Source organism: Onychomys torridus, chromosome X (assembly GCF_903995425.1).
Source record: "Onychomys torridus chromosome X, mOncTor1.1, whole genome shotgun sequence".
Lineage (NCBI taxonomy): Eukaryota > Metazoa > Chordata > Mammalia > Rodentia > Cricetidae > Onychomys > Onychomys torridus.
Window position 1 is genome coordinate 91,310,937 of NC_050466.1, and position 25,889 is coordinate 91,336,825.

Genomic DNA, 25,889 nt, shown 5'->3' on the forward strand with positions numbered 1-25,889 from the left:
TTGAAGCAGCTAGTCACCTTACATCCCATCAGAAGAGGAATGAATACATGCTGCTCCCTAGGTCCTATTCTCCATGTATACAGTCCAAGACCCCCTGGGAAAGTTCTGTTCACAGTTAAGATAGGTCTTCCTACATCAATTAATGTAATTAGGATAACCCCACACAGGCATGCCAGAGGCACATCTCCCAGATGATTCTAGGTGCTGTCAAATTGATGTATGTTAAAACATTAACCATTACAGTGCCTGTCTATTTTGATGTGTAAGTGTGTGTGTATGCATGTGTGTGGACAACATGTTTGGAGGTTCAAGGTTGACATCTGAAGTCTTCCTCACTGTTCTCCACCTTATTCATTGAGGTATGGTTTCTAACTGAACCAACCCAGAGCTCACTGATCAGGCTAGCCAACTTGCTCCACGGATCCCATCTCTATCTTCTGAGCACTAGACTTACAGAAAGGCTGCCACACCCCCTGGTATTTACATGGATTCTAAGGATCTGAACCTCTTTCCTCTTGTTTGGCACCTGGTGCTTTATCCACTGGACCATCACCTTAGCTTCTATGTGCTTTGTGATTGCTGTCTCCAGGTTCGGCTGAAAACAACATTTTCCACCTACTTAGGAAAGAAGCTGGACATTTTTGACATCCCCCCCCCTTCACCCTCAGCAGCCAATTAATCACCAAGGGTTATTTATTTGCTACATATCCCAGGCTGTTGTCCCCGCATGGCAATCTTCCTGCCTCTGTCCCCACATACTGTGATGAGAAGCATGTGCCAGCCAGCAAGCCTGGCTCCCGTCACTGAGCTCTTGGAGGCGATGGCTCCAAGCCTGCTCTCCAGCACTGGCTTCCCTGCTCCCATCTGCTCTTGCTCTTGGCGCTCCTGCTTGCAGGACTTCTGAGCTGGCCACTGCGAAGAACAGTGTCATCTTTCTGCCTTCACCGTAATGGACAAAGTAGCCCAGCTGCTCCAGGGGCAGGAAGTAGGGGTGGAGGAAGGGGCAGGGCCCAAGCAAGGGTATAATTCACTCCCAATCCTGGTACTTGGGCCTTAAATAGAGTGAATACCAGCCTCACACTTGAGAGGGTGCTCAAGGTGATTGGGGTGAGCATAGCTGTGATAGGATTATCAGAACAGTGTCCCCTGGGGTCCACCAAACTATTTCTTGATCAGCAACCCTGCCAGTGAATCAGGCAGTAGGCCAACTGTGAACCTTCTAGAAATCTGGCTCTCTTTGATGATGCAACTATTCTCTCAATATTCTATTAAAATAAACGAGCAAACGAATAAGAAAAATAACGGCTCTCTCTCAGGTTCTAGTTATTGGACTCATTGCAGTACAGTGTAGCTGAACTGCACCATGGCATAGTGAGAGATAAGAGGAGTGACCATGGAGGAGGAAGGTACAAAGTTAAAGGAGTTGTTCCGATGTAGGAGGGCAGGGGCTTGATGACTGAAAGTCATTTCAAAGATGTCTGGGCAAGAGTCCTTCAAGTTTGGCCTCGAGGAAAGGATCTGTGCCGAAAGGCAATCTAACTGGCATCACACAGCTAGAAACTCCAGTTAGCAGAACTCATATACAACTTAACAGCATATGCTTTCTGGTGTTTAGTATGTATGAGGTGCTCTGTGTAGTATTCCTTAAAATACAACTGCTTCATGAGATAGGTACTATTATCGTTACCATCTATATGTGAGGAAACAGGAAAGAAGATCTAAGCTGTTCAGGGTCAATATAGGCGGGGACAGTGCTGGGATTGATATATTTAAAAATGTTGATATATTTAAACCTTATGCCTTGTTGGTGAAGACCAACTGAATGTGTCCTTGGGGATTCCACACACGAGTTATCTAGGAACTTACAAACCCTCGGTTGTTGATACCAGCTTGCAGCAGGCATGAAAAGAATATGCTGGGGAAGCGTGTTAGGGTGAGTTGTTAAGGATGAATTCTAGAGTCTGATCGTTGTGTTGGGTGTACCCGCTGCCTCATGCAGCTGAGGCTGCAGAGCAGTGCCCTGGCCCTGGTCAAAGAGGAAGACCTCTTAGGTGAGGAAAGTGGCAGCACCTAGTATGTTCTGGGCAAACAGTGAGGGGTACACCAGTAAAGAAGTTACAGATGTGGGAGGAGAAAAACATCTTCAATGAAGTTCATTCTAACAATATTCAAAGGGCCTGGAGGTTACCTTAGTCCGTGTTATCTCAACTGGAAGGATCACAGAGGCATGCCAGAGGTGAGGCCAGATGCAAGGCAGATAAAAGATCCTCTGGGCACAGAGTTCTCAAATTTTTGAGCCTCAAAAGAACCTGGACAGAAACTGGTTCCAAATGAATATGTTTATGTTACAGCCTTAGAAGGTCTGATTTGGGGCTCTTTACTTGGGAACATAAACCTTTGGGCTGGACCATGAGCAACTTGAATCTTTGTGTACTATATCATCTGCCTGCTGTCTATGTTGTTGCTAGAGGTTAATGGCCACAATATTGGGCTGGGCCAGCTGGTGGCAGTGGTGCACACCTTTAATCCCAGCACTCGGGAAGCAGAGCCAGGTGGATCTCTGTGAGTTCGAGGCCAGCCTGGTCTACAGAGTGAGATCCAGGACAGGCACCAAAACTACACAGAGAAACCCTGTCTCAAAAAATCAAAAACAAAACAATATTGGGCTGGAACCATTTCCATTGCCTCCTGATAATCTATAGTCTCCAAGTCTGCTCTGGCTACTCCAGAGCTCCTAATAACATGCTGCCTCTTTCCCTTTAAAGAAGCATCTCCCTAGCTTCCAAGTGGCCTTGATCACTAAGAGCTCTGGTTATCATTTGGAGCAATAGACCTTGGTTGGGATCAGCTTCCTAAAGAATTGGTACAGAGCAGGAATCAAAATACCCTGGTCCTTCTAAGACAGGACAGTACCCCTACCCCTGAAAGTTGATGACATTAGTCAAGATTGCAGGCTGTCTTGGCTACTTTTCAATTGCCATTATAAGACACCATTACCAAGGCAACTTATAAAGCATTTAATGTGGGGCACACAGTTCTAGAGGGCTATGTCAGGGGGCATGGCAGTAAACAGGCATGGTGCTAGAGCAGTAGCTGAAAGCTTACATCTGATATACAAGCATGAGACAAAAACCTAGGAATGGCATGGGCTTTCAAAATCTCAAAGGCTGCCCCCAATAACACATCTCTTCCAATGAGGCCACACTTTTTAATAGTTTGTAAAAAGTTCCACCAAGTATTCAAACATATGAGTTTATGGGGGCCATGTTCATTCAAACCACCACACAGGCCAAAGCTTGAGTAGAAGTAAATGGAGGCTTTAAGGTACTGGAAGGGTGTGTGTGTGTGTGTGTGTGTGTGTGTGTGTGTGTGTGTGTACACGTGCGTGCACGCGCGCGGGCATGCTTGAGGACTAAATAACTTTATCTTAAGAGGATGGTTATTGGAGTGATAAAGATGCAGAGGTATCATGGAGCTGCTGATGTTTTCAGTCACCTAGGAAACTTCATTTCACAAAGGTTAACATTTAGCTCATGCAAACTCTGGCACACACACATAAAAATGTAGTTTGGAGGCACTATGTTCATTTCTGTGGCCTGAGCCCGGAAAAAGTACCACTGTAATCACTGCATTAGCACCTATCCCAGAGAGCCTAGCATCACATTAGGCGAATTTGTAAAACCACTGCCAAGGGAATTACACCTACTCTAAGAGGGGCTCAACATCTAATTTGCTGGAGGGAGGCAGGAATGCCTTAGAGGAATTTTCTGTTCATTACCTCTAGATAAGGTCTGTGAAGGGCATAAACTTATGAATTGATTAGAAAGTTCCAGATCAATGCAAAGGATTTTCTGGGTAGTAATTGCACTGAGAGGATCATATCAATGGAAAGACTCCCCATTTTTTCTTTCCAAAGGCTAAGGTGAGGAGAGAGGATCTGATGAGACCTGCCCAGTATCTTGGTTGTATAGAACCCTTGATGCGAAGCTCAGAGCGCCTTTGCTGGTAACTCTCAAATACCAAGACTTCTAAACCATCTGTTGTCAGTTAGTACACTCATAGGTAATTGCTTTGTTTGCTTCAAAGGTATGAGTTGGATTGTACTAGAATGAGGGGCTTGTTGATTCTCTGTAATGGGAGGGGGATTCTCTGTAATAGGAGGGGGATTCTCTGTAATAGGAAGCATGGAATATGAGAGTAGAGAGTTGCTGGTTGCCAGACCCTGAAGTAAAATTCTGATATGGGTAGTAAAATAGTCTTATTTCAGCCAGAGGTGGTATAAACACAAAGAGAAAATGCAAGTGTGCCTGGCCTGATTTCAGCTGCACAAGCAGTTAGAGCTATTGGACCAAGGACTTTGTCTGAGGGGGTTGCCTGAGATGCCTGAGGAGAATCCAGTGTGGGCATGATAAATGACTTTTATCAAATTCTTATTACATGCCATGATCTTTCATATGTTCTTTAATGTGATGATCACATTTAATCCTTATAATCCTATGAAGTGAATATTATTACTACCTGCAGTTTAAGAGGACACGGAGGCCCAGAGAGGTAGTAATTGATGGATCTAAGAATTAGCAAGGCTCAGAATGGCTGAGCATTGAGGGTTGATGAAACTTGGATTCACTATGATATAGTGCCTGTCCCGGTTCTATAAGGACTACAGGAACATAGCTCATCCACTGGAGGATGGGGGAGAGTGCCGTAGGGACAAAGCATGTCTTAGTTGGCTGCTGTTCTGGTGGCCAGGTGACAGTTTTGTTATGGAGAAACTGGTCCTTTATCAGTTGGACATGTATCAACAGAACAGTCCAGGCTGCCCACTGATTTCCCTGGTAATGTACTAGTTCTGCAGGTGCTGGCATGGGAAAGGACTGAGCAGCAAGGGCCAAGGACACGCGATCCATGGATGAAATGAGCTGTCAGCCTTGGTGGTGAGATGCTGCGGCTGCCTTGGGATCCAGGTCTCCTTTTCATGCAGTTATCTACATGTTGGTAAGGCTGGGGCAGAGGATGGGTGGATGGAGGAGGACGTTTGGCTGCTATGGTAACAAGTTCTGCTATGTACAGAGCTCTTCAGGGAATCGGAAGTGTAGTACAGTCACTTTGATTCCCTCCATTTGATAGGTAAAAAGATGGGACGCCAATGCTTGCAGTTTGAACTGAACTAGATAGTAAGTATGAGCTAGAAGTCCCACTCTGCACAGCCCTGTGTAGCTCGCCAAGACACAAAGCCTTCTTTCTATCTCTGTCATTCACTGCCCCCAGGTGGAACATGCAGAAACATCAACATCCAGCACAGTCAGGGGGACAATGATCTCTTTTCCTCCAAGGCAAGAGGCAAAGATGCTCTCTGTGACCAGGTGGAAGGCTGCAGTGTCATGCAGTAAGAGGGAAGATGACAGAATTGAGGCCTGAAGAAAAATGTAGCGGAGCTGGAGACGTGGTATCTTAAGTGCACTGTCAGAACAAGATGAGGAGAGGCATCCTGAGCCAAAATTTAGAACGAGACACAGAAAGACACACCGGAGAAGTGAAGGGATGAGGACTAGCCAAAGGGACCATCCCGATGTCATCTAGACAAGTCTAGGAAGTTGAGTCACTGTCCTGTGGCAGGTTCTAATAATACTCTAGCATTGTCTACAAGGGTAGGGTGAGTTTCATTTTAAGAAAATCTGGATAGGACAAAGTGACTTCCTGATGGACTGACCTCAAAAGAATCCAGTGACTCAAAGAAGTTCATGGGCAAATGATATAGAAAGGCCAGTCATTTCGCACAGAAATAGGCAGCCAGGCAGGCCTCTCCCCTTGCCAGTAGTAACCCCCCACATCCCTGCCACATATATCTGTGATGACAGCCCAGGCAGGCTTTGAACTTGCAGACTTCCTGCCCCGGCCTCCCAAACAGCTGAGATTACTGGTTTGTGTCACAGGGGTGATTTTCCCTGGATAATTAGTTCTGTTAACTGTGTGCTTCTGATATACGTTGAGTCCTTCACGACCATTTTCCTCTATTTCTACCTCATCTTCTGTCGGTGTCCATTTTACACCACGGCACCCAGCAATACTGAGCTATAAGTTGTTCCCGAGGCTCCCTGCTTCACATTTGATTTGCTGTTGGTTTTCACCCCAGATTTTATGCTGCTCTCCCCCTGTAAATGCTGTTGTGGCTTTCTACTACCCCCTTTGCCCACCTCTTTAGATCCCTTCTCACCCTCTGAAACTTCATCTAACTCGTTCCAGTTCTTCTCTACAATTCTGCTTCTCAACCGTTTTCTCATTATTCTGCCTGGCTCCCACTCAAGGATCCCTTTAAGATAGCTTTTCTTCATCATCTCCTCTTGCCATGAAATTTTAATATCATAGACACACTGTACATCTGTTTATGTACTGAGTCCCTTTGGAGGACCATAAATTACTCTAACATTAAAGTTATTTCACCTTCAGTAATGAATTTTTGCTCTTCTGGGGCACCATCAGCCATGTGGCGAATGTATGCAAAACAGGGTCAAACATGGCTACTCCAGTGTGTCTTTTGTGGCTCATTTTCACCATTGGGTTTCTGTGGTGAAAGTCATTCTTGAGACTTCCTATCTTCTCTCTCTCTCTCTCTCTCTCTCTCTCTCTCTCTCTCTCTCTCTCTCTCTCTCTCTCCCCCTCCCTTCCTCCCTCTCTCCCTCTCTCCCTCCCCCTCTCTCTCCAGGGTTTCTTTGTGTTGCTCTGGCTGTCCTGAAACTCCCTCTGTAGACTAGGCTGGCCTTGAATTCAGAGCTCAGCCTGCACCTGCCTCTGGAGTGCTAGGACTAAAGGCGTGTGCCACCACACCCAGCTGACCATGTCTTCTTAAAATCCCATAGTCTTTTATGCCTACCCCAAACCCCGTGTGTGTGTGTGTGTGTGTGTCTGTCTGTCTGTCTGTCTGTCTGTCTGTATATCTTCTGGGGATGGAGTCCAAAGCCTCAGACATGGTAACCCTGCACTCTACACTGAGATAAACCTCAGTTTCCACATTCCCTTTAATAACTGCCATTCCACAAGGCTCAATATTTGTTTTATATCTGACTAGTCTATGTATTCTTTCCAGGAGATTAGGTCTATTTCCTTAGTTTTAATAACCACCTATGGGGCTGGAGAGATGGCTCAGAGGTTAAGAGCACTGGCTGTTCTTCCAGAGGTCCTGCGTTCAATTCCCAGCAACCACATGGTGGCTCACAACCATCTACAATGAGAGATCTGGTGCCCTCTTCTGGCCTGCAGGCTGAACACTCACTGTACACATAATAAATAAATAAATCTTTAAAAAAATAACCACCTATGATGCTATTAAGCCCAAGTCCATCAGTTTCACTGAAGATGTTTTCCCTGAGCTCCAGTCTCTTGCTGTTATTTGTATGGTTTATAGACTAGTGGTAGACAGCATCACTGAGAGTTTCTGTCAATGTAGTTTCCCAGGTTCTGTCCCAGACCTCTAGAACCAGAGTTTACATTTTTAACAAGCTCCCAAGATAGCCTGTACGCATACTAGAGATAAAGAAAGCCCAGGGCTGTGTCCTATTACCAGCTCTATAACAGGTACTATCAATAAGACATAAGCACATTAATCCTCATGTACCTCACCAGATGAGTCATCTACACACAAAGTCCATGCCACCCACCTCTTCTATGTCATTTATATCTAACTGGTCACATTCCTATCTGTTCTGCTACCAGATGGCTCTGGACCATATTTCCTCTATCGCTTTCATCTACTCTTAGGTAGATTATCATTGCAAGCCCTAACCATTTCCAGACTCACAGCCTCTCTCCCTGAATTTATCTGCCAACTACAGTTAGACTCCTATTTCTAAGATACAAATCTGACAGAGATGTAACTCTTGGCTAAATTCCCTTCAATGACTCTTCAGTGTCTGAAGTAAGGGTTCTTAGCCTGGCATCCAGAACAGGTTTTAGGAAACTTTCTGAAATTATAAGGAAAAGTTTGTGCGGTGTACATTTTCTAAGGACAAAGAAACTGCTTTCACTAGACTTTCTGAGGGGTTCGAGGACAAAGACAACTAAGAACCAAAAGGACCAAGTTGACAAAGTCCAAGCTATTTAATTTGTCATATAAAGATCCTCCCAGTCCCTCTCTCTGGCCACTGGTCTGTAGGAACCCACACCTCACCCATCCCCACGACTTCTGTCTCTGTGCTTCTTCACACACTTTCCTGAAATAACCCTGAGATTACACACACCTACTAAGAGGCAGAGCCTGGATTATATCCGGGTCTTCAGAGTTCACAGTCATTCCATTCTATAGTGGCACAACATTTTGCACTATGACGTAGTACTCACAAGTACACCCAAAACAGATTTCATGCAATTCTCATATGTAGATCTCACATATATACCAGATACTTACTCTCTCTCTCTCTCTCTCTCTCTCTCTATATATATATATATATATATATATCACCGTTGCTGTCTGTTAAGTTATAATGCTCCATTAATGAGTTACTGCCATCAGTATTAAATGCTGCACTAGTCTTTTGCTGATGCAGGGAGTTCTCATTTCTGAGCAGCCATCTTAGTCCCAGCAGTAGGAAGGTTTTGGGACTTCCCAGGAACGCAAAAGCGATGTTGTTTGCTCGTGAACTGACCACTTCTACCAGTCTCGATTTAAGCGACCCTCTTAGTTATGCACTAACAGCCATCGTTCATTTTAAGTCTTCTAGGTCATCCACTACATTACCTAACAATTCAATATTCATTCATCACCACGTAAAGCTACACATCTTATATAAAATGCAGGATATCAGGAAATGAGCACACAAAATTGAAAACATCAGTACAGTAGGATAATTCACAATTGAAAAAGAAGAAAATAAATAAGGACCACGATTTTTAAATGTAGTTCAGAAGAGGCTGTTTTGGATACTAAGTAGACTAGGGAGAAGCTTGCAGGAAAACAGATGAAATCCTTGAATATCCTGGCCCAAATCAGCTCTTAATAACCATGTTTCAAGAGTTTCACAGTATTCAACACATCACCTTGAAATACCATGCAATTTTGTTTAAAAAAATAGACTTTAAGCAAAATACACCAATCCTTGTTGTTTGTTGGGGGAACTAGTGTGTAGTTCTAGTCAGCACTCAATTTTATGAACAAAACAAAATAATGGTGGTTTTTCATTATTTATACTAGCATCCTAATCAAGCTCTGTTCTTTCAGTATGTACTCTAAAACTCCACCTTTCAAAAAAGATTTGTTTTTATTTTGTGTGTGTGGGGGGGTGTTTTCCTGCATGTGTATATGTGTGTGTCTGGTGTCAGTGACGGTCAGAAGAGGATGTCACATACCCTATAACTGGAATTAAGGACACTTTTGAGCCACCATTTGGGTGCTAGGAACTGAACCTGGGTCCTCTGCAAGAACAGCCAGTACTCTGTTGAGCCATTTTTCCAGGTCCATCTTCCCCTTTTAAAGCTACAGTCTCACTGTGTAGCTCAGGCAATCTCAAACTTGCAATCCTCTTGCCTCTGTCTCCAAAATTCCGGGATTACAGGTATGTACTGCCATATCATGTTTTAGTACCCTTTAAAATGGAGTCACTAAGTGACCATTTGCCTAATCTCACTTCCCTTGACTAATAAGGACCTCCTACATGCTTGTTGTCTCCTTAGCATATGACATACAGCAAGAGCTTAGTTTTGGAAATGACTGCAATCATACCTTCAGCCTCTGGTTCAATCAGCACACTGCAGTACTGCCGAAATTCTTCACCAAACCCTCACCAACACCAGGAAAACTGCCCTACTCCTTAGTCTGAATCACAGAACTTTGTAATGTTGTCTTGACCTGTCTTCATACTCTGACCATTTCACTACTTCTGGTTCTCCAGATGCACCATACTTTCCTGCTCCAATGGTGCCATTAATCCCTCTGCTTGGCAACTTCCAGCCCTACCAGATGAGAAAGAAAGTCTGACTCCTTTCTCCTTACATGCCATCTTGTCCATGGTTACAAGCACACACACTCATTCTACCACATTAGCACTGCCTCTCGTCCATAAAATAACATAGCACATCAGAGGAAATAGAGGGAACAGAATATGTGAGAAGTGTTGATGCACTCAAATTTTAAAGTGCTTTAAAAACTTGCATGTCAGGTTGGTTTTAAAATTTATCTCATGCATATGCACATAAAATACATACCCATATCATATTTGCAAAGCTAGCTATTTTACTATAAGATTTTTTTCAGGTGTACAAAATTTTTACATGAGTCTAAGCTAAGTGAATGTATGTTATAACTACCTGTCCTTTAAAAACAAAAGTGACATTATGAAGGGCATTTTTTTTCTTAGCTCTGCAGTAATCTACCCATTTTTTTTTTCTTTTTTGAGACAGGGTCTTACTATGTAATCCTGGCTGTCCTAAAACTCACTATGTAGACTAGGCTAGCCTCAGACTCACAGAGATCCACCTACCCTGTACTGGGATTAAAGGTGTGTGCCACCACACCCAGCTCCAACCACAATTTTTAATGGTTATATAATATTCCAGAGAGGGGGGATGCTACCTAACCCTTCTCCTATTGTTGAATGTTTACATATCCTTCCTTTGGGGGTCATATAAATGAGAAAGTATTGTCATGCACAAAGTTACCACATCTTAGATTAATTGCCTCAGAGTAGATTATCAAGAGTCATCTCAAATTGGGCAGGAGGAAAAATATATATTTCAGTTTCTCTTACTGCCAGGTTGAAGCCAGCCTGGTCTTCACAGTGAGTTCCATGCCACCCAGGGCCACAGAGTGAGACAGATGATGTCTCAAAACCAACAAAACTCAGGAGTACCTCTGCCGCTGTATGATGACCATTGTACACATTCCCACTGTTTTCCGTGTGTGTGTGTGTGTGTGTGTGTGTAATAAAGTAATTACAATATGCATCCAATTTTAAAGCCTGCTTTTAAAATATATATAATTATTTTTGATATGACCTATAATTTTCATAATCACCATTAAAAATAATAGCACAAGAGCTTGGGTTATATGTAGCTCAGTGGTAGAGTGTGTATGATGCATGCAGGAGGCCTTGGGTCCAGTCTTTAGAAAAGAATACACACATAGAAACAAAGAAAAAAATCATAGCATACATAATATCTCATGGAGTAAATTCACCATTCCTTTATTCCCATTTTGCTAGATGTTCAGTTTTTTACATTCTTTCAAATACAGGCTTAAAAAGGCTTTTTGTGTCGGGTTTGTCTGTAGTACTGGGGACAGAAGGCAGGGCTTTGAGCTTGCATGCTCTACCCCTGACCTATAGATTCCCAACATCAACTTGTCTTAATTTGTATTTTTTGATTAGTAATAACCATTTTCTCACATCTTCCAATTGCACTCAGACTCTGTTGTAAATTGTCTGTTCATGTTCTTTTTCCATATTTCCTTTTATACAGCATAATGCCTGTGTGCCTTGAATAAGCCAAGCCTATGGCACTTGGTCATATCTGTGTCACCTGGGCTTTGTCAGTCTGTGTTTACCTTTTACTTTTAAAGTGGCTTAAAAACTTTTTTTTGAGCTGAGGATTGAACCCAGGGCCTTGCGCTTGCTAGACAAGCGCTCTACCACTGAGCTAAATCCCCAACCCCAAAAACTTTTTTTTTTTTACTGTCAGATTTGATCTTTTCCCTTCAGAATATTGCCTATTCTTCCTAAACTTAGAAAACTGGTCCTTGTGAGAAGCTGGATCTTCATTCATCATAGTTTTGTAACTTGCTTTTTTCTATTTAACCCTTTAGTCCAGCTGAGATGAGACTATGAATGGTACAAGCTGTCACGACATGATTCAGTGAACAGCCCTTTCTGTTCTTACCACGCATCCTTCTTAGCACTTCCTCCAATGCATATTAGATCAAGAAACTACTGCTCCAGTCATGGCTGTGTTCACTTGTAATCTTGGCTCTCGGGAGGATGAAGCAGGAGGATCATAAGTTTTAGGGCAGCTTTGGCCATACAGTGGGATCCCATCTCAAAAAACAAAAGGAGAGAATGGTGTCATACCAGCAATATAAGTACGTTTATCAGTAGGCGCTGATCCCCATTAAAACTCCTGTCCTACATGGAGTCTTAAGTAATAACTAGATATTTTTGTCTTAACATTCCTCATTCTTCCACATGATTAAGCATTGGTCATGGGCACAGCTTTGATTACTCTCTATTTTCATTTATTGAGGCAGGCTCTCTCAAACCCAGGGCTCATAGATTCTGGCTAGTCTAAGCTACCCAGCTTGCCCTGGGGAGCCAAGCCCACGTCTCTGCCCCTTCGTGCTGGGATTACCGGAAGGCACCAGAGTTGCCCATCTTTTACCTGAGTGTTTTGGGTCTGAACTCTGGTTCTCATGCTTGCATAGCACGCTCTCTACCTGCTGAGGCAGCTCTCTAGACCCCCTTTCCATCTTTAATTTTCCGTCTGTGATCTCCATACTGCCTCTCAGCTATACATTCCTACTCTGTTCAGCCTTCATTCAAACTAGAACACAATTTTAATGTTCCTAAGACTTCCCTCTCCTCCAAATCATGGAGAAACTATGTCCATATGATTGTGAGGAGATGAAAGAAAAAGATAATTTAAAAAATTATGGAGACATATTTGACAGACTACAATTTGAAAGTGGTCATTTGGTGAGGGAAAATATCAGTATAGATTAACTAGTAAAGAGATTCCAGTAGAAATGCCTCTTTGAAATCAACGTAAACTATTCAGTGAAATGCATGGATAAAATACTAAACAGTGTGTCCAGATAAGACTTATCATTTTAAATGTGCATATAGACTTTAGGGCATATAAAAATGAAGTACCAGGTTGGGAATGTAACTCAGTGATAGAGCACTTGCCTAGCATGCATGAGGTCCTAGGTTCAATTCCCAGCACTGAAACTTTTAGAGCTCAGTTGCTAGAGTGCTTGTATAGCATGCAGGAAGCCCTGGGTTTGACTCTCTGCACTGCAGAAACCAGACATGCTGGTACATCCCTGTAACACCAGCACTTGAAGTGGAGGCATGAGGATCAGTAGTTCGAGGTCATTCTTGGCTACAAAGAAAGCTTGAGGCCAGAAGAAATAAAGTGAAAATAAGATATATGTCGTTGGGCGGTGGTGGCACGTGCCTTTAAGCCCAGCACTTGGGAGGTAGAGGCAGGTAGATATCCAAGTTCCAGGCCAGTCTGGTCAACAGAATGGGTTCCAGGACAGCCAGGACTACTCAGAGAAGGGAGGGGGGAGACCATAACAGTTGACTGCCAGCAGGTGGCACTTGACCCACAGCACTAAACTCCTAGGAGGCTGTCAGTAGAAGTTCCCTTCACACAGAAAGCTGGAGCTGCAGATATTTAAGGAAGAAGGTAGGAGTTTGTAAGGCATCAGCCCCAGTGACAATTTGTTCAGCTGTCTGTGTTGGGAAAGGAGTAATGCCCCTCCCCCATTTCTTCTAGGTTCTTGGTTGGGCTATGAGTTAGCATAAAAATTGATTAGCCAGAGAAAAACCATTTTATTAATTTTCTTATATACATTGAAACCTTGTTATTAATGAGACCAAAGAAGCCCAGATGATTGAAGATGACAGCATCCTGAGCTACTGAATGAGGAGTTTCTGGAGAGGGGGGATGGCGGAGACACAGGACAGGGTACCGAAGGGAGAAAACCCATGGCGAGTAATAAAAATGCCCCGGAGCCCCCTTCTTCCTCCGAGATACGGTTGCCGGGTGCTCTACCCCATTGCCGACAGGCCTGGATCCTCTGTACCAACTGACTCACTGGACTTGGCCAGATTGCCTATGTTGCCACTGAGGGACAATGAAGACAGGAACGAGGGGTTAGTCCCAGCTCAGCCTAACAGGCAGCTAACCTGCACTTGGCCAATGCTTCTTTCCCAATCCATTCAACTTAGAATTGGTCTCTTCGGGAAGGGCCTATCTCATGCCACTGTTTTCTTTATCTTAGCTTTGTATACCTAAGAGTTAGGAGCCCCAGCCCTTCTGTGTTACTTTCTGCAGGCTTTTCTAAAATCACTTTTATTTAACTTTCAAATGCAGTGATTGGCTGTATCATCCCCAAGATATCAATTTCTTGATGTCAGGATTGGGTTATTTCATCAGAATAGAATCTAAGAAGATTGTTACTGGGTCAACAAGTATGAACACATTTCCCAATTTCAACACTACCAAAGTTTTCAAGAAGCCAGTTCCAACAGAACCCTGTCAGCATCTGAATATTTTCAAGTCAAAGATTTTTTTTTCAATTCGGTGGGGAGAAATACACTTTACTTCAATTCCCCTACCTCCAGTTACTAAAGATAAAACCATGGGCTTGCCATACAGTGTTTACCCACTGCACAGGACCTAGGAATCTGTGTATGTATCTCGGGTTTAAACAGATATTATGATTGCAGTGAAGAGAATGGGACAATGAAAACAGACCTGACAGGCAGCTTAGGGCAGGGGCCTCTACAGCAGCAGTTCCAGGAATGTCCAGATGCCAGAAGGGAGCTCTGCTTTCTTATCTCCTACGTGTGGGTGTGAGCAGAACTCCAGTCCAGACACTCAGGAGCTTCTGGTAGATAGCTTTGGAACTGATCTCTGGATTTTCATGATGGAAATGGGGTCCACCCAGTCCCCAGTTTCAGCCTATCTCCTAACGGATGTCAGGGTACCATTTTCAGAACAGATACTGTTAGGACATCTGGTGGAGATAAGAAACCAGACTCTAAGCTCTATCTCTGTCTCTGGGTGGAGAATTAACGGTCCAAGCTACCAAAACAAGAGAGTTAATTAAGGAAAGCCCAGAGCCCACCTAGAGGCATGCTAAATAAATGGGAGAGGAACAGTTCACTCCCTTAGTGAGAGGATATACTTTTGCTTTTCCTTCCCAGAAAGCCCACTCTGACTCCCTCCCACGCATGCCTCCTCGGATGCTCTGGGCTTTCTCACGCTTTCTCTGAAGTTTTTCCTCCCCCGACTCCCAGCCCCTCATTTCTGCCATGTGGTGGCTAACAAAAGGCATGAGTTTTCTCTTTTCCTCTTTTTCATGCTCCTGGCAGCTACCAAGATTTACAGCTTGCCTGCCTTAAGGGTTTTCTTTTAAAGACTAATAAAATTGTCACTGTCATTGAGCTTCCTGCTGAGCCTATCTAGTTTTTAAAGATGGAATCTCACTGCGTAGCCCTAGCAGGACTAGAAGAGGTCTGTCCGCCTGTCTCCTGAGCACTGGGATTAAAGGCATATGCCACTGTGCCTAGCCTGATTCTATTCTTAAATTCTTTAATTAATGGGTCTCCAAGAGGAGACCCCAATTTGCCCAGTAACATGTGACACTCCAGGTCAGGCTCCCCAGCATTTCCAGTAACAATCATAGGTAGCACCTAGCTCTGTGTAAGCTTATAAGCCTGTAGTCCTACTTCAGAGCGGCTCTGGTTGTGTCAGAACACTGTGGAATTCAGACCTTAACAAAGTCCATCCCCAGAAACTGTAATTTACCTTCACTCAAGTCTGTCTGTTTCGAGACAGGAGCAGCTGACAGCTGTCTTCAACAGGTAATGACATGTGAGTTCCTTCACACCTGCATGCGGCCTGCCAGCCGCGACTGACTCCATTAGAGTGGACAGCCCTTGGCAGGAAGCCAGTGCTAAGAGGTGGCAAGGTCTGAAAGTGACCCGAACCCTTCTGCGGTAAATGGAAGCTTGAGGGGTGACAGCACGCTTGCCAGAGCAGGCACTGCTGGTGAAAGCACAGGACTTCCTTACTCCCTATGCCCAGAGGATAGAGAGGCCTGGGTGCCCTTCTCTTCATTCTTCAGCTTCAACAAGAAAAAAAATCTTGTTTTAACTTTGAACTTAGGGGAAAAAAAAGCTAACAAAAGCAGGCTGTTCTCTTTGTTTAAGACCATGTGAAATCATTACTAAAACATCAGTTTTCTATTGTCTAGGCAGGAGATTGTAGTTATTTAGTTTTACAAGGACTTCTTTGGCCAGCAAATCTGTCCATTTGGGAGAGAACACCATAGTATTACGTAAATTTGCATACGCTAAAATTGTGGTGCCTTGCAGTCTGAAAGAATCAAATGCTGGTTTCTTTTGACTGAAGACCACTGTCTTGGTCGGCTGCACTCGCTGATTTGCAAATGATACACTGGCAGTCAGTAAGACAGCTGCTTTCTTTCACCCAGGCGGCACATTGATAAATTCAGTTGTGAAACCCCCTTCCCTAGCAAGTATTAAGCAGTACTAACCCAGCATGATGCCAGATGTGGAAGGCAGCATGGGGTTCTTGTCAGAGTAGCAAGTTACTCACGCAAACACAAAATTCTAAAAGGCCTTTTTTTTCCTCTAAGCAAGCAGTACCTAAGACGATCCACTTTTCCCTTAGAGACAGTCATGTTATCACTTTCCTTGGACACACTTTCCTTGATTATTTTGAAGTCTTTTGTTCTATGTCTATCCTCATCAATGATCTACTTATTCCAAAACCCATTTCTTACTTATATCAAGTATGAGCTCTGAAACGCACCTCTCCCAAGACTTCTATGATTAATTTCTCCATACTGACAGTCTATTTATCTTATATACTAGACATATTCCCTTAGTGTCATGATTTATATCATCTTCTAACTAGTCCAGTTCTGTTCCTGTTCCTAGAGCCAAGTCCCCGAGACGGGATTTCCAAGTAGGTTGTCTAGTTACATCCTTCTCCCTGTCCCTTGACTGATAAAGAAACTGGAGCCTAGGAAGGTCTGGCCAAGTGTTCAGGGAAACTAGGCACACAGCCAGATGCCCTGACTTTCAATGGAGTGCTTTCCACTCTATTAGGTCATCTAGCTTTCTTGCGTCTTTTCCAAACACCTTATAAAATGCTAGACACGTACGTGGTTCCCATAAGTGTCAGTATAACAAGTGTACAAGTTTATCTAACTGAGAGATTGACCAAGGAAGGGGTTAGAAAGCAGAAAGGCCATTTCCTTACTTCTTTGCGTGATGCCACCCTCCAGACCAGTTAATCGCTATTTTACACTTCCCATCAATCAGGCACTGGGCGGCTGTGATTGTAGCTCCTCCTATAGCTGCTGCATAGTCAAATATCCCTTGTGTGGCTGGGCAGTCGTAACCTGGGGGCAGAACCCAGAAAAGTCCGTTAAAGAGGATCTGGGGGAGGAAGGGTAGGTTAAGTCATGACAACAGCATGGTCTAAGAAGCTTCTGTGCAAAAATCATCTCCAGTGTTAGGGAGGGAAGGCTTTCCAATGTTAGTGCTAGAAAGGATAAAGCCATCCAGATTAACTTCTCATATCCCATCAGCAATCAATCAAGGCCCAAGAGGGGATGCATTTTGCCAGGGGTCACATAGAACCAGGCCCGGGACCAGGTCTTTTGATTGCTAATCTAGTGTCTTTCTATTAACCCACACAGTTTCTCTAGTACAGGGGTGCCTAGCCTAACCTTTGACATCACAGTATGTTGCTGTCACCTACAAATGTGTTGGGCCCCATTCATAGCTATCTGGGAAAGCTTGTGGCCCATAAGCTACAAGTTGGACACACCTATTCAAGAGTATGCTGTTGACAGTTCACTCTGATTTTTTTTTTTTTTTTTAGTGCATCTGTTGATAAGGTAGGAAACTTAGCCAGAATTTAAATATTTACCTAATGCCATGCATGGTGACATGCACCTTTAATCCCAGGACTTGGAGGGCAGAGGGAGGTGAGTTCCAGGCCAGCCAGGGCTATACAGTGAGACTGTGTCTCAAAAAAAAAAAAAGACTCAAACCAAATAAATCTATACTTGAAACCTATGATTATAGAATAGCTGAACTGACATGTATATAGCCAGAGTAGATCTAAGTGCTGCCCTTAGAATCTCAACATCAAAAGGGTTCTTCTCCATCAGGTTCATCATTCAGTTATGTTCGGTCCATATAGTGTACACAGTATGACTGAACTGAGGGGTTAAAGTGAACAGTTGGGGATATATATATATATCCCCAGGGTGCTTCACTAGCATATCCCAGGCTCAGGGTTCACCTTAATAACACACACACAGGCACAGAGACACAGACAGACAAGGCAGACAGACACAGAGACACAGATACACATGCACACACACATACACACACACCGGTTATATTATTTCTTAATTTAAAAGTATTGGGCCAGAGAGATGGCTAGCAGTTAAGAGCATTTATTGCTCTTCCAGAGGACCTGGGTTCATTTCCCAGGATCCACGTGTGTTGTTGGTTGTTTTGGCTCTTTTGGGGGGCCCATCATCCAGCTCCCAAATAAATCACACATGGAGGCTTATTCTTACTTATGAATGCCCAGCCTTAGCTTGGCTTAGTTTCTAGCCAGCTTTCCTTAACTTAAATTATCCCATCTACCTTTTGTCTCTGGGCTTTTCCCATTATCTTATTTCTGAAAATCTTACTCTTATTCCATGGCTTACAGTGTATCTGGATGACTGGCCCCTGGAGTCCTCCTTCTTCTATAGCTCCTAGCTTCCCTCTTCCCAGATTTCTCCCTCTATTTATTCTCTCTGCTTGCCAGCCCTGCCTATCCCTTTCCTGCCTAGCCATTGGCCATTCAGCTCTTTATTAGACCATCAGGTGTTTTAGACAGGCACAGTAACACAGCTTCACAGAGTTAAACAAATGCAACAGAAACAAAAGTAACACACCTTAAAATAATATTCTACAACACACGTGGCAGCTCCCAACTATCTATAACTTCAGTTCCAAGAGATCTAAGGCCTCTTCTGACCTCCACTGGCACTGCATACACATGGTACACATACATACACTCAGGCACACACGCATACACATACAATTTAAAATAAAGATAGAAAAGAAAAAGTATTAAGGGTTTGCGAAGTAGCTCAGTAAGTAAAATGCCTGGCACACAAGGATGAGGGCCTGAGTTCAGATTCCTAGCACCCTTGTAAAAGCTGGCACAGGAGGCATGAATGTGTAACCTTAGCACTGGAGGAGTGGGGACAAGTAGATTCTTGGAGATCATTGGCTGTCCAACCTAGTCAAATGGTGAGGTTCAAGTTCAGTGAGAGACTCAAAAATGAAGGTGGAGTGTAGCTAGAACTATCTCCAGTCCCGCCCAGGCTGGCAGCCACTCAGACTCAAACACACAAACACTTATATTATTTAAACTGTTTGGCCTAATGGCTCAGGCTTCTTGCTAGCTAGATCTAGATCTTAAATTAACACATTTGTATTAATCTATACCTTGCCATATGGCTGTGGCTTACTGGTATCTTACATCATGCTTTTCCTCGTAGCGGCTGGCAGTGTCTCTCTGTCTCAGCCTTCTTCCGCCCAGCATTCTCCTCTCTCCCTGTCCCGTCTACACTATCCTTCCTGCCTGGCTACTGGCCAATCAGTGTTTTATTTATCAATCAATCACAGCATACAGGACATCCCACAGCAGTGGGGAGTGATTAAAGAAGACACCCAGAGCCAGGCGGTGGTGGTGCATGCCCATAATCCCAACACTCAGGAGCAAAGCAGGAGGATCTCTGTGAGTTTGAGGCCAGCCTGGTCTACAGAGCAAGTTCTAGGACAGCCAGGGCTACACAGAGAAACTCTGTTTAAAACAAACAAACAAACAAAAAAGAAGACACCCAGTGTTGACCTTTTATACCACCTATGTACTAGCTGACACATGCATACCACCCCACACGAGCATGCATACTTACAACATACATAAACATAGAGTGGCAAATTAAGTAATGTAATCTGCAGGTGCAGTCTATTGATCACCCATTGTTGCCTGAGAGAACCTTACCTAGTCCATATTCTATGGAGTCTGGGTGATCCTCATCACCTTCTTGGCTGACCTTCTGGAGATGTTGCAGATAGGCATCAGTGTGGAAGCTGGCCATCTCCTCCATGGAGGCCACTTTGGGCTTCACTATCCTAATAATAACAGAACGAACATATGGAAGTGAGTCAGACCCAGATGTAAGGTGCTGGAAACAGCAGCCAACAGACTGAAGAGAAAAGACAAGTCCCAGCTTCTGGGTCCAGTGAAGTCATAAACACACCATGTCCTCCACTGCACAGCCCAGTCTTCACTTCTTATGATATTGACCCCACTAATAAGAGACAAGAGGACAACTTTGTCATTTAGTTTTTAGGTAGGGAACACAACTGAAAAATTATATTTAACTCAAACAGATGCTCATGCATCACTAACCCAGGGCCAGCAGGATGGCTCAGTGGCTAAAGGCACCTGCCATCAACTGTCAACCTGAGTTTAATCCCTGGGGCCCATATTGTAGAGGAGAGAACCGACTACCCTGGCAATGTGCCCTCAACCTCCATGTGTGCTCTGTGGCACGCACATTCCCTAATATACAAATTTTGTTAAAAATTAAAAGAACTCTGGAGACAGAGAGATGGCTCAGGGGTTAAGAGAACTTGCTGCTTTTGCAGAGGACTGGGGTTCAGTTCTCAACTCTACCTGGTGACTTACAACCATGCATAACTCCAGTTCCAGATCTGACCCCCTTATCGGACCTCCACAGGTACCAGGCACACATGCACACACATGCACACACCTGCAAGCAAAGCACCCAGACACATAAAATAAGTAATGATAAAACCCTATTTTAAAAAGACTGAAGTATCAACTTCTCTCTGTGAGTTACAGCTAGTCAATAAAACTCTTTACATTTGAGTGAGTTTCTTTCTGCTTGGACTAGGTAATCCTTTCAGTCAGATGTGTAGTCACTCATGTTAGTTTTGGTGCTGAGCCCTGTCTAGTTTAATGGGCAGCGGGGTTACCACACAGAATCCTGAGCCAGAGATCTGGATTCCTTCCCTCACTCTGTACTTACTGCTTCTGCCAACTTCACGTGAGTTGACTCTTCTGTGCCTCAGCTTTCTCATTTGTAAAATGGGTCAACTCAGTGGACTTAAATACAAACTTTCCTGGACAACTATCATCAGTATTAGAGTACAGAGTAGGGAAACTGCGCTGAGGATGCTGGGAGTTATTCAACAGCTGCCTGACGTGCACAACACTGAGGAAAAAAGCAGTAGAAAGGTAACATGTGAGACATGGCGGCAAATGTCCGTAATCAGAGCACTTGAGAGGAAGGAGGGCCATGAGTGTGAGGCTAGCCTAGGCTACACAACAGGTTCCACACCAAACTGGGCTCTATACGACACTGTCTCTGGGCTTGGGGATTTAGCTCAGTGGTAGAGTGCTTGCCTAGCAAGCACAAGGCCCTGGGTTCGGTCCCCAGGACACTGTCAAAAAAAAAAAAAAGAGAAGTCAGATGTAGAAAGTATTTATTTATGGGGGTGGTGCTGTTTGGGCACACATGCATGGGTTTTGCAAGCCTGTATATATGCACAGAGGCACAGTCTCTCACTGAATCTGAACCTGGAGTTAGTTACATTGGTGATCAGCAAGACCCAGAAAATTTTCTGACTCTTGTCTACCCGTGTCGAGACACTGGGTTACATGTATGTGTGACACCACCCAGCTTTTCCTGTGGATTTGGGGGATTTGAACTTGCGTCCTAGTGCTTGTACAGCAAGTGCTCTTACTTCCTGCTTCCTCTCTCCCGTGTCCTCAAACATCAAGTTTCTATTACTTGGTCTCTTCCATTTGTCTCCCAGAGGAAGAAGGAACAAACGGCTAGAGCCTCGCAGTGAGAAAAGGAGGAAATGAGAGAAGGGCGGAAGCAAGTTACATGGAATTTTTGGCCTCGAACCTGCTGAGTCCCCATTGTTTCTTCTGGATTCTGCTGCAGGTACGTTCTCCAACCTTTGCCACTGCATGGGTAGTCAACACACTAGCAGCATGACATTTCTTAGAAAGGCAGAGCTCAAGTCTCACACTAGGCCCAATGAACCACAATTTGTATTCTATTAAGAACAAATGAACGAACACACACACACACACACACACACACACACACGAACACACACACACACACACACACACACACACACGCGCACACACACACACACACACACACACGCACACACACACACTGGTTTTTCAAGACAGGCTTCCTCTGTGTAACAGCCCTAGCTGTCCCAGAACTCACTTTGTAGACCAGGCTGGCCTCAAACTCACAGAGATCCGCCTGCCTCTGCCTCCCAAGTGCTGGGATTAAAGGTGTGCACCGCCCGCCGCTGCTGCCACCACCTGGCTTAGTATCAATCTTAACAAGATGATTGCCCATTCAAATTGAAGGAGGGCTATTCTAGCCACAGAGAGGTAGCCATGTATAGTTTCCAAATGGGAGTAGAGCCATGAGGTTATTGTGAATTAATATAGGTAAGGATATTTAGGAAAATAGTATAACCAAGGTATTTGAAATCGTGTGGTTCAACTTCAAAAGTTAAATATACAGTCAAAAATCAAGGATCCTTGTTTTTTGTTTAAGTACACATCTATACCATGAGAAGTGAAAAAGTTGTCCATTAAAATAAAAATCTCAGGGCCAGTAAGACGGCCCAGCAGGAGCCAGCACTTGCTGCCAAGTCTGATGCCCTGAGTTCAATCCCAGGCCCCACATGGCGGAAGGAGAGAACCAACTCCTGCCAAGTTGTCTTCTGACCTGCACACCCATTCAACACCCATCAAAAGATATAAATGCAAGGTAATAAAACACTAAGATAAATTATTCTAATTAAGTAATTAAAAATATTTTTACAATGTTTAAAATCAAAATATAAAGAAGCCAGGCAGTGGTGGCACACGCCTTTAATCCCAGCACTCAGGAGGCAGAGGCAGGAGGATCTCTGTGAGTTCAAGGCCAGCTTCTTCTCTCATATCAAGTTCCAGGGCAGCCTGGACTATGTAGAGACCCAGTCTCAGTTTTTTCACAATCACAGTCATATTGGATTATATTTCCCAGCCTCTCTGAATGTTCCCTCTTACAGCACCTTCCCATGTATTTCCCCGAATCCCCAACTAGAGAATGCTGACAGCCTCTCCTTAAGTCTTCCTTTAACATCTTGTTTGCAATAAAACATTTCAATGTTAATTTTGTGGGCAGGAACTTAGGCCTCATGGATGTTAGACAAGTGTTCTACCTGCTGACCAATATCCTAAAGCCCTTTACAATTTTTATTTTGAGACAGAGTCTGGCTAAGTTACAAAGCCCAGCTTTGAAGCTGTTTTGTTCCTGCACCACCTGGCTCAGAAAAGTGTTAAAATCCTTTAAGGAAAGGCGAATAGTTATCTTGACAAACACAGGAGTTAAGCAATGATAGAAAAACATCCTAGCTAGGTTTGGTGATGCATACCTTTTGATGGAGGCAGGTTGATCTTAGTAAGTTCAAGGCCAGCCTGGTCGACATAATTTAAGTTCCTAGCCAGACAGAGCTACAACAGAGACCTTGTCTCAAAACAGCAACAGCAAAACATTCCTAAAGAATGTACACACTGCCCAGGTGGTGGTGGAACACGCCTTTAGTTCCAGCACCTGGGAGGCAGAAGCAGGCGGATTTCTGTGAGTTCAAGGCCAGCCTGGGCTACAGATAGAATTCCAGGACAGCCAGGGCTGTCACATAGAGAAACCCTGTCTTGAAACACCAAAAATTGAATGTACACACTAAAAATTACTTAATACTAAGGGAAAAAAATCTGAAAACCTATTATATTGCTTTCTGGGAAGGAAATTAAACATTAGATGATAAAGCCACTCACCCCGTTGGTTAGTCACGAGTAAACCTGATTTGCCATGTGCCAATTCCATAATAGTTGCATTTATGACAATACAGAATTGGCAATCAACAGAACGCTTAGTTTTGGTTTGTTTTTGAGAAGCATGTAGCTAGCTCTTAAGTTCTGGCTTGGTTCAACAGATTATTTGGGTTAAAGTTTGGTGGTGATGGTGGAGTATCTAAGAGTCTCAAGTTGAACACACATCCTCAAATCTGGCTTTAGAAAACAAATAAAACAAAACCTAAAGCAAATATAAAACAAAAACTGAACACTTCCCTGTTTAACCCCTCCCCACCCACACCAGATAGATCCAAGCATCTGACAAGTGCTTATCTAGCAACAAAATCCCTCCCTCCAGATAGCGACTGCTTGGGTGCCTTTTCCAAGTGTCAGTTCTTCAAATCCTTCTCCTGAGCTACAAACATATAATGAACACTCTCACAAAGGCTTTTTTTTTTTTTTTAAAGTACCATCTCTCCCCTGGTTAGTCTCACTACAAGACAGATGAACAAACCTGGCTTCATTCGTGACCATGTTCAGAATGGCAACGTACTTACCTCATTTGTTTATGCAGGGCATATGCTTCGATCAGAGAGTGGACCATACTGGCCTGAAATATCAGCATAAAAGAAAAAAAAAGGCAGAACAGTCTCTTCAAGGTTCAATTTACTAAAATCCCATTAACAACGTCCTGCGTGAAGAACTAACAATACCTCGGCTCCCTTCTTTCACTTTAACAGTTGGGGTATACTTAAGACAAAACAGATGCAAAGTATCAAAATCACCAAGACGGAAGCTCCCAGCCTTATTTATGGCAAGTGATGGAATACTCTTCTCCCAACAGCTTGTGTTCGAGGGCTTCAAAGAACCCCTCCTATTAAAAACTACGTTCACCTCTTCACCATTCCTTTCCCGCCCCCGCCCCCACCCCCACCCATACATTGGCAGCCCCGCTGCGCTCCCCAAAGGTAACAAACCACTTCCTTCTGCTTCAGCTTGGTGTGCCTGAAACTGCTAGTAAATTTCTGCTGAAGGTATCCCTGAGCCCAGGTTTCCTGGCTTCCTAATGTACTCCCCTTTTCACACCCTCACCCCCATCCCCCCCAAACCATGGTCTTTCATCCAGACCTCTCTTACCCGTTTGGGGACCTTGGCGAGGGAGTCGCAAATGCTGACATACTCGGGACTATAAATATAAACCGGGGGTAGCGAATGCCCACTATTACTATTCGCCGGTTCCTCTGGCATCTCCATCTCCCACTTCCAACCGTCCCCGAGCCAAAGTCTGGATCCGACAGTTTTCGGACTCAGCCTGGGCTCCGGTTCCTGCTCCTCTGATCAGCCCCAGCGGTGTTCCCCGGTCAACATTCCCTCTTATGTAGATTGCCGGAGACAGTTTGCCTAGTCCCTGGTCCAGTTGCGGGGATGGATGGGCCCTCCCAAACCAGATCCCTTCATTTAATGACCACAGTTTCAAAAAAGGGCTTGACAGATATCAAAGCCCAAATGGCTGCCAATTGGGATCGATTTTTTCACGGCACAAGCAGCACGGTCAAAACTAAGCAGCCTTGTTGCCCTACGGGGCCATTTGAAATGAGGTCAGACCAGCTTCAGGGCATGCTGGGAAATGTAGTTTTAAGGGAGTAAGGTAGCGGAAGAGTCGCAGCTAAACACAAAAAGCCGTAATTTCAAGTTTTGGCGCTAAAAGGGAGCCTCAACTCTTTAAGTTTCCAATCTGCAAATATCACCATTTAAATGTTTAACTTTTTAATAACTACATAGCACCTACCACCACCCAGCGACATCAGCTGACTATACAAAGAACAGGCTTTGAGGGGCTGTGGGATTAATGTACCAAATGGTTTGAAAAGCTTAAGACAGCAAATTCTGTGGTGCGATTTTAGTTCACTACTTCTCATCACTGTCCATTAAGAGCTAACAATCTCACCAGTAATCCATTCTGACAAATCAGCTATCATCTTCTTGAAACTGGCTGAGATTGTGGAAACTGCAGGGTAGAATCTAACCAAAGGAAAAGGTCAGCGTTTCAGGTGATGGAAAGTGCAGGATGTCTCCCCAGTAGTTGGAAAGAGCAGCTCCCTGTTCTCCCTCTCAAATTTCCTTTCATTTGCTTCTGTGGCTAAACAACGGAGAGAGTGTTT

General features: G+C 44.0%; 1 protein-coding gene across 4 annotated transcripts in view; it reads right to left on the minus strand.

The window, feature by feature from the left end:
- Nucleotides 1–25,324, minus strand: part of Hdac8 (histone deacetylase 8) — a 219,949-nt gene extending 194,625 nt beyond the window's left edge. For 2 of the 4 annotated variants that reach the window (XR_004943719.1, XM_036175202.1), the window contains exons 1-4: nucleotides 24,865–25,324; nucleotides 24,285–24,337; nucleotides 19,822–19,952; nucleotides 17,002–17,143 (exon numbers count right to left, since the gene is read on the minus strand). Coding sequence is in view for 3 of the 4 variants with exons in the window: in XM_036175202.1 (XP_036031095.1) it covers nucleotides 17,002–17,143; nucleotides 19,822–19,952; nucleotides 24,285–24,337; nucleotides 24,865–24,981 (443 nt within the window). In the remaining variant the exon portion in view is untranslated. Of the gene's footprint in view, nucleotides 1–13,243; nucleotides 13,831–17,001; nucleotides 17,144–19,821; nucleotides 19,953–24,284; nucleotides 24,338–24,864 lie in introns of those variants that run through there. The other 2 variants (XM_036175203.1, XM_036175201.1) reach the window with 2 other exon arrangements.
- Between the last annotated feature and the right edge of the window lie 565 nt (nucleotides 25,325–25,889).